This window comes from Bactrocera latifrons, unplaced genomic scaffold (genome assembly GCF_001853355.1).
Source record: "Bactrocera latifrons isolate USDA-ARS-PBARC rearing strain unplaced genomic scaffold, ASM185335v1 scaffold_86, whole genome shotgun sequence".
NCBI classification, from domain to species: Eukaryota; Metazoa; Arthropoda; class Insecta; order Diptera; family Tephritidae; genus Bactrocera; species Bactrocera latifrons.
This window is the reverse complement of record NW_017537556.1, coordinates 400,414-418,762: the sequence shown is the minus strand read 5'-3', so window position 1 is coordinate 418,762 and position 18,349 is coordinate 400,414. Positions and strand designations below refer to the sequence as shown.

The 18,349-nt window shown below is 35.2% G+C and overlaps 2 protein-coding genes across 2 annotated transcripts in view; both read right to left on the bottom strand.

The window, feature by feature from the left end:
* Positions 1 to 2,511, bottom strand: part of LOC108977279 (D-2-hydroxyglutarate dehydrogenase, mitochondrial-like) — a 9,989-nt gene extending 7,478 nt beyond the window's left edge. The window contains exons 1-2 of the mRNA XM_018946889.1: positions 2,388 to 2,511; positions 253 to 348 (exon numbers count right to left, since the gene is read on the bottom strand). Of these exons, the coding sequence (XP_018802434.1) occupies positions 253 to 348; positions 2,388 to 2,501 (210 nt within the window). The 5' untranslated portion in view covers positions 2,502 to 2,511. The remainder of the gene's footprint in view (positions 1 to 252; positions 349 to 2,387) is intronic.
* A 1,957-nt stretch (positions 2,512 to 4,468) lies between these two features.
* Positions 4,469 to 17,085, bottom strand: LOC108977280 (D-2-hydroxyglutarate dehydrogenase, mitochondrial-like). The gene is made up of 8 exons (XM_018946890.1): positions 16,968 to 17,085; positions 10,905 to 10,994; positions 8,714 to 8,855; positions 6,279 to 6,670; positions 6,023 to 6,191; positions 5,836 to 5,965; positions 5,424 to 5,746; positions 4,469 to 4,801 (listed from the first exon to the last, which is right to left on the bottom strand). The coding sequence occupies exons 2-8, from the start codon at positions 10,989 to 10,991 to the stop codon at positions 4,551 to 4,553; spliced, it is 1,494 nt and encodes a 497-aa protein (XP_018802435.1). The 5' UTR covers positions 10,992 to 10,994; positions 16,968 to 17,085; the 3' UTR covers positions 4,469 to 4,550.
* Positions 17,086 to 18,349: the final 1,264 nt, after the last annotated feature.

Sequence of the window (18,349 nt, the reverse complement as noted above, 5' to 3'; positions counted from 1 at the left end):
TAGAATTGCCAAGAAACTTTTTTTATTTAAATTTTTTAATGCGCTATTTGGGATTAAAAATTAAAAAAAAACTATTTTTGATTAAGATATTCGGGATTTATTCAATAATTTGTTAAAGCATTACCTGCACCTTGTTATCTAGAATTACTATGATTTTCATATCTAATTGTTTTTAATATAAATACATATGTATGTATGTTTTAAGTCAGTTAACAAATATTTTCATATGTACATAAATGAATATTTACCAACCTGTGTCAATTCCGGAATGCCCGAAGCTTTGTATGTTCTAAAAAACGATTTCACAACATTCGGTCGTAGCTTAAGCAGTCCAGTTGCCGACATTTTCTGAAACCGAAAAAAATTAAAATGAATATATGAAAATTTCGCATGTGTATGAATGGCCATTTTCTATTTGTTAAACAACCCAAAAAGGCGGCCTTTAACATTATGGTCAGTCAATCATAAATTTAAGAAAGAGATGGAATGATGAGCAAAGTTCACCTATATTCACCTATAATAAATGGCTGCAAATAAAGAGTGTGGTTATGGGAGTAAGAAGTATACACTCTCTCTTTATAGCGAAGGTTTGCCTTTTCAAACGAAAGCCAGCAGAAAACAAATGTCAGAAATGAAATCCACACAAATCGCAGCCAACTTTGTGCACTATTGCATTGGACGTCGTTTGTTGACATTTCGTTGTGTCTTTGTACGCTCTTCGTCTAATTGTAATTTCATTAAAACTTTTTTTTCTTTTTCTAATAGAAAGTGTTAGTGTAGTAAAAACGTTTATTGCAAAGAAGTGACGTTACTAATGTTATGTTAATGTATTTGTTTATATATTGTTTATAGTGTGGTGCATTTAGATTAAAAGGAAAGTGATTAATTTTTGCTGTAAATGCATTCGAAGACGAAAGAGACGCGTTCTCGGCAATGTGTTTGTTTGTGTGCGTGCATTTTTAATTAAACACTGTGCTAGATTTCTCATATTTCAAACGTTTTTCTACTTGAAATCCACGATTTTGTTGCAAATTTTAAGCAACGGCTGTATACAGAGAAAAATTTGTTAAATTTTTGTGTAATCTTTATACAAAAACAAAGAGATAAATGCCTGAAGGGGACTGTTAGATATACTTTGGTTTATGGTAAGTAAACTTTGTGACTTAATTTATGTCTGGTGTCTGGCCGAGTGGCAGGCAGTCAAATTTTTGAGGCAGGTAAACAAGCAACAGTTGAAGTCAACCACTGGTGGTGGTGGTGGGCACATCATCTAATTACTAGCAGAATTATAAATGCATTGGTACAATGAACTCTTGTATAAGTTTACGAGAATGATTTATGTGTATTATTTTTATATGTGGAGCAAATGTGTATGTACGGAGGCGATTATTAATGCACAAACATTATGATATGAATTTTCGGCAGTAATTAGTTGTGGTTGTTTTTGTGTTAACTTATCTTATGGATTTAATGTTGTTATTTTTTGCAAAATATTTACATGGCAACACGAGCATTAGTAAAGTTTTTGCAGAAAAGTGTTTTGCCGACGGCTTTTGTGAATTGAAATTTGTCCATAAACAAATTATGGGTTCGAAATGTGCGACAAAAACTTGGGAATTTTTAAGTTTTTGGATTTAATATTTTTTATAAATATAACTTCAACATGCACTACACATTAATCAAGATTAATGAACAATTTTGTGAATTATCATCTTCATGCACATAACAACATGTAATGTGATTTACTTATGAACAAACACATGTACGTGTATTTGAATATTTGTCATAAACCTAATGTTTCATTATCAAGTCGAACTTGTATATAGTATGTACCAAATCTTTATCGCTTGTGATGTTGAGATGATTGTGCATAATTGCATAAGGTCTAAAACTAAGTTCACATATTAGCATAACTAACGTGTTGTTATCAAAAGCGGTGCGACACTATAACTTACGCAATAAATAACATTGCTAGAATGATGCACTCAATAATTCGAGTGTGGCTTTATAAAACCAATTGTTTTTTTTTTGTCTGCATTGATAAGCGTACTTATAGCCAAAAGTTTATGATTTTGCTTATCGTATTGCTATATATAGTATATTTAATAAACCGTTGTGCAAGAGATTTAACACTTCACACAAAAATATAAACCCTTAACGTTTATTATGGAATGCAACATTTTGCAGGTGTAACAACCCTGCGTTTGTTTACAATTCTTCTTCACTTAACTCTTACAGCGTTCGTGTGTGTGTGCGCGATATGTAAACAAACAAGAGCATACGTCAGAAACTTGTTATACACTACACAATTTTCACATATTTCTAACTAATTAATTATTATTCTTATTTAGCTTGCATGAATTTGAAGCCGCATATTCTTTACTTACTTTCACCTTTTGTATAAGAAATATCACACACAACTTATTTAAAAATAAGAATACAAAACAAAAGCAAGTCACACCGTTCAATGGTTGCGTTCGACTAGAGAAAATTTTGCGCATATGATGAAAATAGAACAAATGATAATAGTGAATGCGCCCAAGAAGTTTGAAAACGCGTGATAAAAACAACGACAAACACATTAGAATTGTCGGTGTGAAATTATTGGTGATAAAGTATAAAAATCGATTGTTTTTCTTTATATCGATTGTTATTAATTTGTTCAGAAATAGTTTTTGAAAAGCGTTATTAAAGAAAAGAAATAATATTAGAGAATTTGTAATATGGAATTATTTACGTTATTTATTTTTATAATAAATATTTTTTGAAAACTGTTATTAAAGAGCTCAAATAGTTTAAAAAATATATATATAGTGGTATTAAAAAATTTAAGGTTACAGTAAACTTTTAATACTTTTTAAAAACTTTTTTTAAACCTAAAATAATATTTCAACTAGCATAAATAAATAATATTCAAATGAAGCAGTTGAAAGACGTAAAATGAATAATCGATTATTCTGGAAGTGTTAGCATTAAATTATATTAATTAAGCTCAATAGATATACACGATCAGGTGAAGTCGAACAATAAATACACATAATACATACATATGTATACATAACTACAGTGAAGCCAGTAAAGTTGTACAAATTTCAATTAGTTTTATTATTGTAGTTGGCAACATATAAAAAAAAATGTTACAAAATACCACCTATAGCTATTACAATAACCGAGCTTGCTGGTTGTTTCTTTGTGCTGTTTTTCCATAATTTAATTTCAAATTGTGCTAAAATATTAATTTATGTGACAAACCCAAGTAATATAGCCTTTACTGTACTGTATTTAGCAGCTTATCAAATAAGAATATTTAGACGTTTGTTCGTCAGTCGATTCTTAGTGGACAAATAAATAAGAGATAGCAGAAGCTGGCTAAGTGAGAGTTGCCATCACGTATGATTTAGTTATTTGCGTTGCTAAAAAGGTACTGTATAATTTTATCTTGAGACTTGTAAATATATAATAAATAGTTAGAGAAAAGTAATATAAAATAGATTGCAATTTGTTAAACAAAAAAATCGGAAGATAGAAATTAATTTTTGCTCATTTCATTATATGTATGTATCAATCTGCTTAAAACGCATTCCTCCGTACAAATTTTTTTTCAAAATCTATAAAAAAAAAAGTTAGGATTCATCAATCTTGCACACATGCATATGTATGTGTGAACCAACTGATCAAGTTTGACTCGGACTAAAAAAAAAACAAGCATATTTTCACATATTTTAATACAATTGTTTGTTTATTTAATATAAAATTACTTATCGATTCAGTACTATACTTCATTCAACATTTTCAACCCACATCTTTGGTTTTTTTTTCCTCAATTTTCATTATTTTTCTTATTTTTTCATCTAGTGGCAACACCCTCCTACTATTCAATTCAGCTATTTTGCTATTAATTTTGTTGTTTCGTTTATAATCGTCATAAATCATTGCTCTTCAAACAAACACGTAAAAGATTTTGAGTAGCGGCGCGTGTGGGTATTATTGCTCATTCGCTTTACACCATTTTTCGCAGAATAAACAATAAATATTATCACCATAGTCATTGCATAGCACATACTCACCAGAGTGAGTTGAATATTTCAAATTCTGTGAGATTCTACATATCGAAAGCGTGGTGCTATTTAATTATTTTGAAGAGAGTTGTTTTTAAAATACTTTCTCTTCACCAGTTAAGACAGCCACACCCAACGGCATAATATACGTGCCGATGTGTATAACATTCCTAAGTGACATAAAAAAGCGACGGCATGTTTGGTGCTCGATTACATTGTTTTGCTGTTTGCAGTTGTAGTCATTGGTAGCTCATGTGACCGGCGAAAGAGTCAGGTTTTCATTTGCTGTAGCCGAGGAAAACTATTTAAGCGAATAGCATTGAGTTGCTTTTTCGTGTAAATAAATATTGTACATATGTATATGTATGTGTGTATATTTAATAAGCAAAAATAATGAAAGGCAGTTTATTATAAATGCATATTTTGTGGTTATATTTATTTCTTTTTTTATGCAACACACATACTTAGTATAGTTATATAATAGTATGAGCGTTAATTTAACACCTTATATGGGTTTAATATACCCTTGGGATCCAACAATTTCTTCACATCACGCATCATTGCAATCGCTTCCGATGACTTGCTATATTTTAAATAATTCTTTTTAATAAAACCGATGCCGTGTTCTGCACTGACGCTGCCTTTCAGTTTGTGGGTATACTCGTAAAGAAAAGGCTCAATTTTGTGGTGTAGTTCGTCGGTATATGCCGGGCATGAAACATTCAAATGTAAATTCGAATCACCTGAAAAGCAAGAAATTAATAAAAAATTATAAAAAATATTGTTAAAGCATAAAAAATTTCATATAAAATTAAATTTTATCTAACTTAACCGAAGCTACATTTCGTGGTTCCCTACTTTTTTAAACGGAAACCTTTTATCAATCGAATAATATTTTACGCATTGACGATAATCTTTTTCAAATGCTGGTCTGCGGCTACGTCTCAGATATTCCATCCGTTGAGTCCTCGTCTTTTTGATGGCTCGTTCGAGCATTTCTACTGGTAACTGGCGATTGACAATAGTGACGTGTTGCTGCAAGGCCTGAATCGAAACGAGATTGTCCACATATACTTTACATATCCCCACAGGATAAAGTATAAAGCTGTGATATCACACGATCTTGGTGGACAATCGATCTGTCCAAAACGTGAAATCATCTGCTCGCCGAAGTGTTCTCTCAATAAATCTATTGATTGAGGTGATGTGAGGGAAGTGGCGCCGACCGACTTCAGTTCTTGCTGTTCTTACAGGTGTAAGTCCTTCCCGTTATCCGTCCCCTCTCCCGGATCAACCATTATAAACTTCGTGGCAAACTTATTGCACACGGTTTAGTATATAAAGTAATCAAATTTTTGTACTAACCCAAGTGACCAAAACCTGTGACTCTAGTTGCCAGCGATCCTATACGTTTTTGCATTACCTCCACTATACTATAGAAATCGCGTAAGGGTAACGAAAGATCATAGTAAAAGCAATAGCCGTCTTTGGTTAAAGCCATCGGTGCCAGCTCACGCAGCTTCCAAATTTCCTGCATCTTACGCGATTCAGCCGCTATGGTGCCATCAATAATTTCTCCCCTTTCCATGCCAATTTCAACGAACTTATTAATTTTCTCCAAATCATGTGTGCCATTGCTGCCAGATGTCTCGAGTAGCATATAAAATGGAAAACCGCTAATTGGTGAGCTGAAAGTGTAAAAAGTATACCAAAATATATATTCAATTATTACTTAAAAACGGTTAAATATATAAATATATAAGCGGATTGCGCTTACTTAAGTGGGAAATGCTGCAAACTGGCGTCCAACGTTGGCGCATCAATCATTTCGCAAGCCGATAAAATTTCACCTAAATTTCGTTTGGCGCTTTTGAATGTTTTCAGCACAGCTTCAAAGTTGGGTAAGCCTAAAAATCGCGTACACACTTATAATCTATGAATAATGAAACAGTTTTCGTAATTACCCAAAAAGGCCAGATGTTGTGCCTGTGGCGCTGGCGCACACAAAATGGACACTTTAGTCACCACACCCAAGGTGCCCTCTGCGCCAATGAAAAGATGCTTCAAATGATAGCCTGTGTTGTCCTTTTTGAAGTCAGACATCAAATCCAAAATTTCACCATTTGCCAGTACCTAAACATATACACACAAGTATGCATATACTTACTTACATATGTATGTACATATGTAATTATAAAAAATTAACAACTTTTTACTCACCACTTCCAAACCCAACACGCTGCCATGCAGATTGCCGTAGCGTACTACACGCAAGCCACCAGCATTGGTGGAGACATTGCCACCAACATGACAACTAGATTTGGCACCCAAGTCTAAGGGCACCACTAAGTCTAGTTCATGCGCTTTGTTATCCAAATTCTCCAAAATGCAACCCGTTTCACATGCCGCTATGCCAGTAATTTCATCAATGTGCAGAATTTTGTCCAATCGCGTCAGCGATAGCACGATTTCGTCGAATACGGGCACCGCACCGCCCACCACACCGGTGTTGCCACCTTGCGGGCAAACAGCCAGCTTACGTTCGTTGCAGTACTTTAAAATGGCAGAAACCTCCTTTGTGGTGCCGGGCTTCAGCACAAGTTTGCTATCACCTGTAGTTTCAAAATATACACTCGTGATCCGATAAATGCTACAAGCGCTCAATAAAGTACAGACATTTTATAAGTAAATAAAAATTAGTTCAAATTTGACCTAGCATTCAAAAGTATTCTCAGCAGTATAATAGTGTTATCAAGAACTGTCAAGCGATTGTGTTGTGGCGAAGTGGAGAAGTTCGTGGACACTTCGGAAAATAAATAAGGGCACACTCTAAGCTTTCATTCTTTCCTTTTTTGTTTTGTGCCCTAGTGGTGAACGACCTTTTGAAAGAACTTGAGGAACGAGGCTGTGAGGTGGTTGCCTAAGCAGACATTGTAGTTCTCTTGGTAAAAGCAAAATTCCTAAATAAAGTTTACGATCTAATCCAAGGGTATATAAATCGAGTAACGAAATGTAAAATAAGTCCAAATAAAACTGAACTAGTTTTATTTACTAGAAGACACTCCATTTCTCAAGTGGTGGACAGGGTCTAAGGACACCTTGGGGCTTATCCTTGCTAAGAAACTCTCACGGAAGCCAAATATCGATTAGAGAGTGGGGCTTTATTAGTCGCCTTATACTGTTGAAGAGGTCTGGTGGAGGGCACTCGGTAAAACTACACTAGATATGTAGCTGGAGCGATTTCACAGAGCGGTGCTCATAGGCATCAGTGATGCACTAAGGACAGCCCAAACAATAACACTCAATGCCATTCTAGACGTTGCACCTGTAAACATACATAGCTGGTAGGTGCTTGACAGCGAAGGCTGCTATAAGGGTATGGGGCTCCGGGAACTCGTTGAAATTCTCCACTGCTTCGTTTGCATTTCTAACAATCGAGATTACTGCATTGCAGGATCATCTCCTAACGGTGTCATCTCGGCTCATACGCCTGCCATGGAATTATGGGCATAGCAAAGCCGTTGGAAAAAGGGTGCAGCGAGCTTTTAACGGATGAATCGAAGTTAAGAGGGATAGTAGGAGATGGGAACTGTCGGGAGCTCTCCATAAAATTAATTTCATATTACCAGATCACTGTAGCGTCTTTCAAGCGCAGGTGCCTGCCATCAAGGTACAGGTAGATGTACTGCTCCGAAGTGCAGTTTCCCTCAGAGAGGTGTGCATACACTCCGATAGCCGATCGGTAGTATGTCAAACTAAAATTATTAAATTATTTAACTATTTTTAATTCCACAAATATCTTCTATTAGTTGATTAAGTATATTTATTATCTCTTCAATCATATTTAGTATAATAAATTATTACTATGTAATCCACAAAACACCTAAATCACAACACAAATTTCAAGCAAGTACTTAATAACTTGTTTTAGCTAAAAAGGATAACAAACCTATTCTTCGTCTTCGGCTTCTCCTCAAGCGTCTTCAATTTATATGTACACGTATAATATTAGCTTTGAGCTCGCTGACTGTACTCTGAAAAGTTATCAAGGAGTGCATGACCTCATTAGCACTAGCTTCAGGCTCCTTCCATATTAGACTTGTTTTGTCCGGCCAAAACCTAGCTTTTGCCAGTCTGAGATTGAAGTGTCTTGGTAGACACAACTTTAGCAAAGTTAGGAAATTTACTGGAATTGATATTGTATACGGATATGGTGATCCACTTTTAGGAGTTTATAGATAACACAAAAGACAAATATCTTTGTAAATAGAATCCATCAATTATGGATCAAACCTCCGATCTAACCGAACTAGCTTAAATAATCTGGAATGCATTGACGATTTCGAAAAGAACTTTTAAAACTTTGACTAACGGTTGCTTTTTTAGTCATAATAAAACCATATTTGAACCTTCCATAGAGGTCGTTTTCTCCGGTTTTAATATTATATCAAAAGACGTTAATCATTTAAACATCTCTTCTACCTTTAGTTAACACCATTTCCACCTAATCTAGTTAAATTTTCAGATTTTTCGAAAAAAAATATTATCGAGTTTCTAATATATAGATGCTCTATAAAAATTATTCTAAAAAGCTCGAATAAATAATTATTGTTATTGTATACTTAAATTTAGATATAAAATAGGTCACAACGTACCTCGCACAGAGCGCCAAAAGTCCACATTGTAAGCTTGTAAATCTTCTTGTAGCGCGTAACGCTTGCCAACAATGGACTCAAAGAAAGCAATATCCTTGTCTTCCAAGTTGGCGTAATCGCTTCGTTTTACATTGTGCCGAATCTAACAAAATACTTTAACATTAATATTTAATTCTGCCAAATATGTAGGTCATACAGATACATATATGTTGTAATTTGTTTCTTTAAATTAAATTAATATTTTAGTAAATGAAGCGAAATGGAAAGTACGTATATATTCTTGAGTATGGTCAAAATAATATGTTGAAATAGGAACTTAAATTTCTTGGAGTTAATTACAAGAAATCAAAAGAGAAAGTGAAAACTGGATCGACAAACACAAGAAGGAGCTGCGACCCCCTGTTGTGCGATTTCTTCAAGCTACTGCTAGAGTTTCGACTTGCAGAGCTCCTGTCATCAAACAAACAGTTGTCGCACTCGCGACTTGACTCCCACGTCGCTGTTGACAGTTTTAACTTCGAAGTCGTAGATTATTTGGTCTATCTTGGAACCAGCATGAACACCAACAACAACGTCAGTCTCGAAATCCAACGCAGAATAACTCTTGCCCACGCATGCTACTTCGGACTGAGAATACCTTCCCTCCGAAAAGGACTTGGCCCTACACCATGCCATGAAAAGCAGCACCCGACCATAATGTTGCCGCCACCATGTTCAACGGTCCGTGAATGCAATATTTGCCTTACAGAGGGCGAACAAATTTATTTTTGTTTCAAGGCTCCACAAAATATTGCGCTAGGCCACCTAGGCCGGACCGTTTTTCATGATTATTTTTCTAATCTTATCCTTATTTTTTATCGCAATAAGGATATTTTCCTCGCTATTCTGCCTGAATTAGCTCGTTATCGCCTTCGTCGGACTGTTCGGGGAGATATTATCATACCAATGTTCTCTTTTGTTGGCATTGTTTTTCACGTTTAGGACATTCTGCACGAATTTTCAGCGGTATTTCAAAAACTTTGAGCCTCTTTTTTAGGTATTTTTTTCTCCTCCATACTACAGCGAATTTTGTTTTATTTATTCGTTTGACTGAAACGAGTTCTACGGGGTGGCAATTTCAGTTTGGGGAACAAAAAAAAAATCACACGGAGTGAAATCTGGTGTATACGGTGTTTGATCGATGGTATTAATTGCGTTTTTGACTTACATATATTCGGTCACAGTCGCACTCCTTTTGAAAAAATCTCTTGGTACTCTTGCTCAACATACCAAAATATCCATCAAAATCATTCGAACAGACTTGAGAGAAAGGTCGAGCTCTTTTGTCCTCTCTCTAACACTTCCCTGTCGACTTCCAAGCACCATATCCTTTAACTTTTTCAATATTTTCATAAGTTGAAGAGTTAAAGCATGTCTTCAACAATTTTTCGACCGTCTATAAAAGCTTTGTACCACTCGTAGGCTTGTGTCTTTGATGACCTGAATCAAGGCAAGACTTTTCCAACATTTACAACGATTCCTCACACGAAATTTGGTTAGAAATACAAAATTTGAGATAAATTCTTTGTTCGATATTTTTATCCATTGTAAAAATCGCTGAGGTGTATCGTCTTAAGCACCTGCAATAAACGAACTGGTTGACAGATCGCTCTTATATTTATTATAGTGTTTAAGGACAGTCCTACCAACTTAGGGGAATTTAATTACAATTTCCTGGTGTTTTTTTGTCACAATGTATATCCTGAAATTGTTTTTTATTTCATTTATGCTTAAAGAGTTAGGCCAGTCTAGACTTTTAAAATTTATTTGAGGAGCTTATTAGGCTTATTAAATATGGCTTGGAGCTATAAAAAATATTCCCATTAACGTTTTGATACGAAACAAGTTTTTGCAAATTTTTTCCACCTAAAAAAATTAATAAAAAATTTTGCAATAATAACAAAAAATCGTATGAAGTTTGTACGATAATGTTATTGTAAAACTGCAATTAAAATATGAATTGAGAAATAGCGCTTCGAAAAAAATGCATTCAAAGTTTTTCGATCTGCAGCTGGCTAACCCAAATGCTCAACACTACTATTCCATTCTACAAATTTTATAATGTTTTGAAAATCTTAGCATAAACATGTTCTCATATTTCTGATGTAAACATATTTTTTATACAGTTATTTGTTAACAAATCTGGAATTACCTGCGTTAATTCTGGAGCTGCTGAATAAGCTCTACGCAAAGGCTTTGTTGTCAGTGTTTGCAACTTTACTAATCTTCCAAGTGACATTTTCTGAAATATGTGTAAAAGAAAGATTTAATTGATATCATATGTAATTGGCAGTGCAAATTATAATATCAATGGGACTTCATAGCCTGGCTTATTGGTATGTTTTTCGGCTACAACGCAAAGGAATCTAAAATACTATAATGAGCAAAAAAAAGTAAGACTTTGTTCATAATTTTAAAATTCTTAATTTATTTTTCAAAATCGTTATCGTCCCCCTCATTTTTTCAAATTCGAAACAGTTGTTAAAGTAACTTTCCGGAATAGCCTTCAATGTGCGTAGCGATTAACGTTTAATGTCTTCAATTGACTCAAAACGGTTTCCCCGGAGCCCTTGTTTGAGTTTGCTGAAAAGCCAGAAGTTACACAGAGCTAAGTAAAGCGAATACGATGGTTGCAAATCCGGCTTTTTTTAAGAATAGCTTCGAGCCAACAACGCATAATACTCGAATAGTGTTCCTTGTTGACAGTTTGACCGGTCGGAAGTAATGCGGAATGCACCACACCTCGATAATCGAAGAAAACGGTCAAAAGAACCTTGATTTTTGACCTGATTTGACGAAATTTTTCGGCTTCGGCTCACCTTTGCCACGATTGATCGTCTGCTTCCGTGTTGTAAGCATAGACACAAGACTCATCGCCAGTAATAATAGACTTAATGACATCCTGGTCGTCAGCAAACCTTTTTTCACAGACGTCAACGCCACACTGTTTTTCGAAATTGAGTGATTTTGTAACCAATACTGCTTTCACTTTTCTTATTCTCAAATGATCTTTCAAAATGGTTTGCCAGTAATATCTCTGATCGACGTTTAGATTCTCAAGCACCAATTCCTTTACTTTATTTCATGCTGGACACGGTTCGTTGGCAACGCGTTCTCGACCCAACCCTCTTTGAATACTTTTTACCAATCAAAACACATACTCGTAACAAACAATTATGACTGGAAGTCTTTTCCAACTTTTTTAATCTGAACGTCTCAGCAGTAGAAATTACAGACATAAAATTTAATGGAGCTTCTTTGCTGAATACTTTCACTCATCGTAAAAATCGCCGAATGCACTTTATGTACTTCAGAAAGACAAGCGTATACTAAACACTAATGATTATTTTGGCGTGAAATTTGGCAGAGATGTCACTGACAGTCATACCAAGCTTGCAAAGAAAACATATTTCGACGAATGCGTTTCGCAAAACATAAATTAAAAAGTCTTACTATTTATTGCCCAATTTCCAAAATAACTTTCATTGGGCGGACGCAGTAAGTATATATTACTATGAATAGTTATGAGCATGCATATGTGATATATGTAAATATTTCATATATGTATGCACTATAAAATCATCAGCTTCAGTATACAATATAGAAAAAGCATCCCTCGCTGCCCTATCTCATTACCGCACATCACCATTGTGTATACATACATATATGTATATGTATATATATATACTAATTTACATACACACATACATACTACGTACATGCATAGTTACATATCTGCATGCAAACATGCATAAATAAAAGATACAAAAATGGAGAAGACGTCATCGATGTCTCAAGTCAGCACGAACCAAAAAATGTCGTGTGTACGCCATGTTGGTAGCCAGCCGTTAGCATAGCCACAAACAACGGTGCAGCGTTCGTGTTTGCCGTCGGCAAAACAGAGTTGGTAAAGGTTTTTCGTTTGCGCGCACAAGTGAAAGAAGAAAAAGTTTTATATTTCTATAAATAATTATTTACTAATAATAATAAAGAAATATGTTTCCATACGCCTTATTGATAAATTCGATTTAAATAATTTGTATGTCTGAGCAGACTTATTGAATGAAATTTTTTTTTTAATAAACATAATTTTAAAAATAAAATAATAATAACAAATTTTTCTTTAACATTTTATCTAAAATTTATTTAATTAAATATACCATTAAGTGGCTATTTTGGAATACCCGAGCTAAAAAAAGTCTACTTTGGAGTGTGTAGTCACTTTGAGCAGTGAAAGCTTAAATTTCACCCTTTAATAGCTGTTATCAATCAACCAAAACCTGAATAGCCGCTAGAAAGAAGATAGTTAATATTTATATTTTTATAACTTCTAGTATTGATAGAAATTATCTACGACTTCAAAGTTACGACTCAACAGTGACGTGAGTGCCAAGTCGCGAGTGCGACGACTATTTTTTTTTTTATACTCTCGCAACAAAGTTGCTAAAGAGAGTATTATAGTTTTGTTCACATAACGGTTGTTTGTAAGTCCTAAAACTAAAAGAGTAAGATATAGGGTTATATATACCAAAGTGATCAGGGTGACGAGTAGAGTTGAAATCCGGATGTCTGTCTGTCCGTAACTTGAGTAAAAATTGAGATATCATAATGGAACTTGGTACACGTATTTCTTGGCTCCATAAGAAGGTCAAATTCGAAGATGGGCAAAATCGGCCCACTGCCACGCCCACAAAATGGCGGAAAACGGAAACCTATAAAATGTCATAACTAAGCCGTAAATAAAGATATTAAAATGAAATTTGCCACAAAGGATCGCACTAGGGAGGGGCATATTTGGACGTAATTTTTTTGGAAAAGTGGGCGTGGCCCCGGCCCCTACTAACTTTTTTGTACATACCTCGAAAACTACTATAGCTATGTCAACCAAACTGTATAGAGTCGTTTCTTTTAGGCATTTCCATATACAGTTCAAAAATGGAAGAAGTCGGACAATAACCACGCCCACCTCCCATACAAAGGTTATGTTGAAAATCACTAAAAGTGCGTTAACCGACTAACAAAAAACGTCAGAAACACTAAATTTTACGGAAGGAATGTCAGAAGGAAGCTGCATCCAGGTTTTTTTTAAAAATTGAAAATGGGCGTGGCGTCGCCCACTTATGGACCAAAAACCATATCTCAGGAAGTACTCAACCGATTTCAATGAAATTCGGTATATAATATTTTCTTAACACCGTGATGACACGTACCAAATATGGGTGAAATCGGTTCACAACCACGCCTGAAATCTCGATTATCACTTTATCATGCGAGAGTATAAAATGTTCGGTGACACCCGAACTTAGCTCTTCCTTACTTGTTATGATAGGAGATATTTCGTCGTGCCCTCGTTCACTGCCAAACCCATTTGTTTTGCTTCCTTGTCCAGTCTGGAGAAAGCAGAATTAACTGCGCGGGTGTTGAGGCCGATGATATCAAAAGGTGCAGGTTGAAGAAGTCGCACGATAGGGAATCGGCTTGTCTGAAACCTCGTTTGGTATYGAACGGCTCGGAAAGGTCTTTCCCGATTCTGACGGAGCTTTTAGTGTTGCTCAACGTCAGCTTACATAGCCGTGGCGCCACGTACCGAAAACAAGAACCGACTGGCGCTGTTGTTAACTCGGCTATAATCGCGAAAGCGGTGTCTACGCCAATTAAGAAGAAGAAGGAGAAGTATTGATAGAAACGTTTCTGACAAACACATAAAAAATTTAAGAGACACACATAGTGCCCGGTAGACGTTCACGGTAACATTAGCTGGGTTCAATGCTACCGGGGTCTGCAGAACAGCGTGTAGTAGCACGAATGAGCAACCTCTGACGATGAGCGGCAGGAGCGGAGAAAGCTTTATAAAAGTCAGCAAGCTTGATGATGTGCCTGTGACAGTGGGGAATCGACGCCGCCTCTTAGAAATACACAGGTGTCCGCCTCATGATTTTTTTTGCCTCAGAATTTTGTCTAATTCAAAAATCCGAGGGACGAACCCTTCCAAATCAGAGTCTGTTCATCGTGTTAACGGCGGTTGATATAATAATCTGAACAGTGCTCTCGAAGTCCCTGGAACTCCTGACAACGAATTATTTGCTGGCAAGATGCAAGGTGATGTGAGCTTTCTATGCTGAGGTGTCAGTCGCTTGGTGTGTCAGTAAACTGTCACTTAGGTGCTTGGTCAAGAGTGGAAAATTTCTGTATACAGAATTGGGTGGGTGGAGTCTGACGACATACCTAGTCCTACAAGATGCTCATTTGTGAAACCACCGAGACTAATATTCCCTCACTCTATAATCCTTACTTAACCACCACGTAGCCATATAGATGCTTATTTGCGTCCCTATTCTTTAGAGTTTTTTCGATATTACGCCAATACAAGGAGAAAAAAAATAGAATATATAAATAAAACGTAAGAAGTTCAGTTGTCATAAAATTTCTTTAATAAAAAATTATAGCCCTTTTTTGTTATCTATTGCCGTATAACTTTTTTTTATATATATATTATATTATATATTATATATACAATATTAAACTTAAAAACATCAATCACATCCCTCCCCCTACTTGTCCCAACCTTGGATCGTCTGTAAATATATATTTTTTTCATTTTCAATTGCTTCTGCACAAGTAGAACATATTGTGATAAAAAAAGTACCCAGAAAGTGATTTTAACGCTTAATTATTCATTTGTCAACTTCAAAGTAGTCCCCACCAGATGTAATACGCTTATGCATAAGCACTTTTTAGAATGGCCTTTAGTTGCTTCAGACTGAAAAAAAGTTTCACGGAACGACGATGGCAGTTTGGGCAACAAGAAAAAATCATTGACGGTCTTCATTGGGGTTTTGCATTTAAATTCGGTCACAATCGTGGCTAGATGCGATAGTGTATTACCATCGTGTAAAATCCACGAATTCTTCTTCCACAATTCCGGCTGATTTCGACGTATGTTCGCACGAATAAGCCTCAAATCTGTCAAACTCGTGTCAAAGTCATAAACAGTTGCAATGACCTCAATGTATTTGGGATCGAAACTCGCACGATCAAGTTTACGGTACTCTTTTTGAAAAAAAAAATTCATCTTTATTTGGATGAGTTGAGCAAACAGGCGAGAGATGTCGAGCTCTCTTTGGCATCTCTCTAACACTTGCTTGACTATTTTCAAGAACCATATTCTTCACATTTTTAATATTTTCATCTGTTGAAGAGGTGGAAGTTTGTCCAGAACGAATCACGTATTCAACGATCTCTTGACCGTCTTTGAAGCCCTTGTACCACTTGTGGGCTTACCGCTTGTTTTTGATAAAACTGAATCAACTAAAATTAAACTGAAGTTTAGACAAATTCTTATTTCGATATTTTTAAAAAATTTTCATTGTAAAAATCGCAACGCACTACTGAGGTGTACCGCTTTAGGCAGCTACTGTTAGCAAAGTGGTTGACAGATCGCGCTCATATTTTGAATAGTAATTAAGAGCATCCGAGAAATTTAATTACAAATTCCGGGTACTCTTTTGTCACAATATATGTATATTAAAAATTTACTTATCATCTCCGGAAACATTTGCATTGATAAAAGATAACTAATTTGATATGCACACGAATGATACGAAAAAGTTAATTGCGCTTAGAAACACTTATGTGAGTTCGGAATATGCTTAAGCGGTTTATTTGATTTAATTAATTCGATTGCATTACGGCAGCAATAAACTCTTAATTTATACATTATACATTGCTTAACATGTGAGTGCAAGGCGAACTTTATGACAAGCGTATATGCATTTTTATGATATGCTAGACGCTCGGAATTATATAATACCTATGCTAATATGCGTCGCACGCCGCTGAGCAACTATACAGTATTTGTTTATGTTTTTAAAATACGACATATTTTCAATACTAAATTATCTGCTCGCTTTAATTATTAAAAAAAAAAAAACAGTTGAATATTTGCGAGCAATATTTTATTAGCATTAAGTTTGGATTAGTTATTAATAAACGCTATATATTTTTACGAAGTTTGTCGTTTGCAAAGTATCTCACATCACTACTTGACACATTGATTGTAAACAATGTCAAAAGTGTTCAAACATGTTTTCGCTTTTCGCATATTTTATTGCTTGATTGCACATTTCCACTTCTTAAAATACATAGTTTATACAGATATACATAGTTGTCCGTTAGCTGAGAATTAATTTACTACTTAACATAAAAATTTATTTACACTTCTCTATAATTGCTTCTCTATGTTGTAAGCTAGCTTTAAACACATTCGGCGTTGCGCCCCAAACACTTGTGAACAATGTCTTTCTAACGGCCAACCGCACAATAGACGATCAAAACAAAAATGAAATGCCAACTAGCAAATCGGAGAGTCTTTATTATATGCTCGTGACGGCAACAATGCACAAATCGTTTTCGCTGATAAGATATAGAACTATTTGCAAAGCGCTTACAGTGACTCTTAAAATTTTCAAGTGTTTTTTTTTATGAATGTATTTTAATGAAAATATTTGATTTATGTTTACATTTGAAATTTTTGGTAAAAAAAAGGATCCATTTCAAGGTTCCTTACCTTTTTAAAGAAAAAACACAAAATTTCAAATTTAATGAGAAATGTTTATTATCATTTTAGCATTTGTTTTTGAAGATCATCGTTCGAGCTTTTCGACTGATAACTGGCGAATGACACGCATGATGTTTTGCTCCAAGGCCTGAAACGGAGCGGGATTGTTCGCATAGACTTTAGACTTCACATGTCCCCAAAGGAGAAAGTCTAACGGTGTATCACACGATCTTAGTGGCCAATCCACCGGCCCAAAACCTGAAATTACTTCACAGCGAAATGTTTTCTAAAACCATTGATTGATGCGATGTGTGAGAAGTGGCGCCGTTTTCTTGAAACGAAATGTCACCGAGATCACGAGTTTCAATTTCATTCATAAAATAGTCGATTATTGACTGTTACGTTCTCAACGGCATCAATTTTGAAGAAATATGGACCGATTGTTCCACCGCCAACAAACCACAATAAATTTTTTTTTTTTTATTGAATGAATGAATGAAGCGGCAACTCTTGAACCTTTTTAGGTTGCTCGTCCTAAATTCGGCAATTTAGAGCAAGAAATGGGCCTTATCACGGAACAAAATTTGGCTCGAAAATTCGGATCTTCTTGGAAGTTCGAGCGGCTTCAGTTACTGCACAAGCTGTATTTTATATACTTTCAACCTAAGATCTGGACGTAAAATGCGGCAAGTCGTTCCATACGTCAGTTCGAGTTGCTGCAAATGGCGCCGAAACGACTCTCCACGGTCTTCGTGTACATTCTGAGCTACGGCTGCAATATTGAAAAAAAGTATATCTACTGTATTAGCCGTTAGTTCCTGAAAATTGCGAAGTTGCGACTCCTGGGCTAATCTTCGAAAACAAAATTTTTCAGAAGAGCTTTTAGGGTCTTAATTTTCATTGGGCTTGCTAGCATAGTTCATATATTTATATTTAGTTTCACATTAATCTTTCAACTTACTAACCTAAAATGCCCAGATCAATCGGTTCCATCAGTTTATCTTGAGACGGGTTTAGTTTTCAAAACTACATTTTTTAAA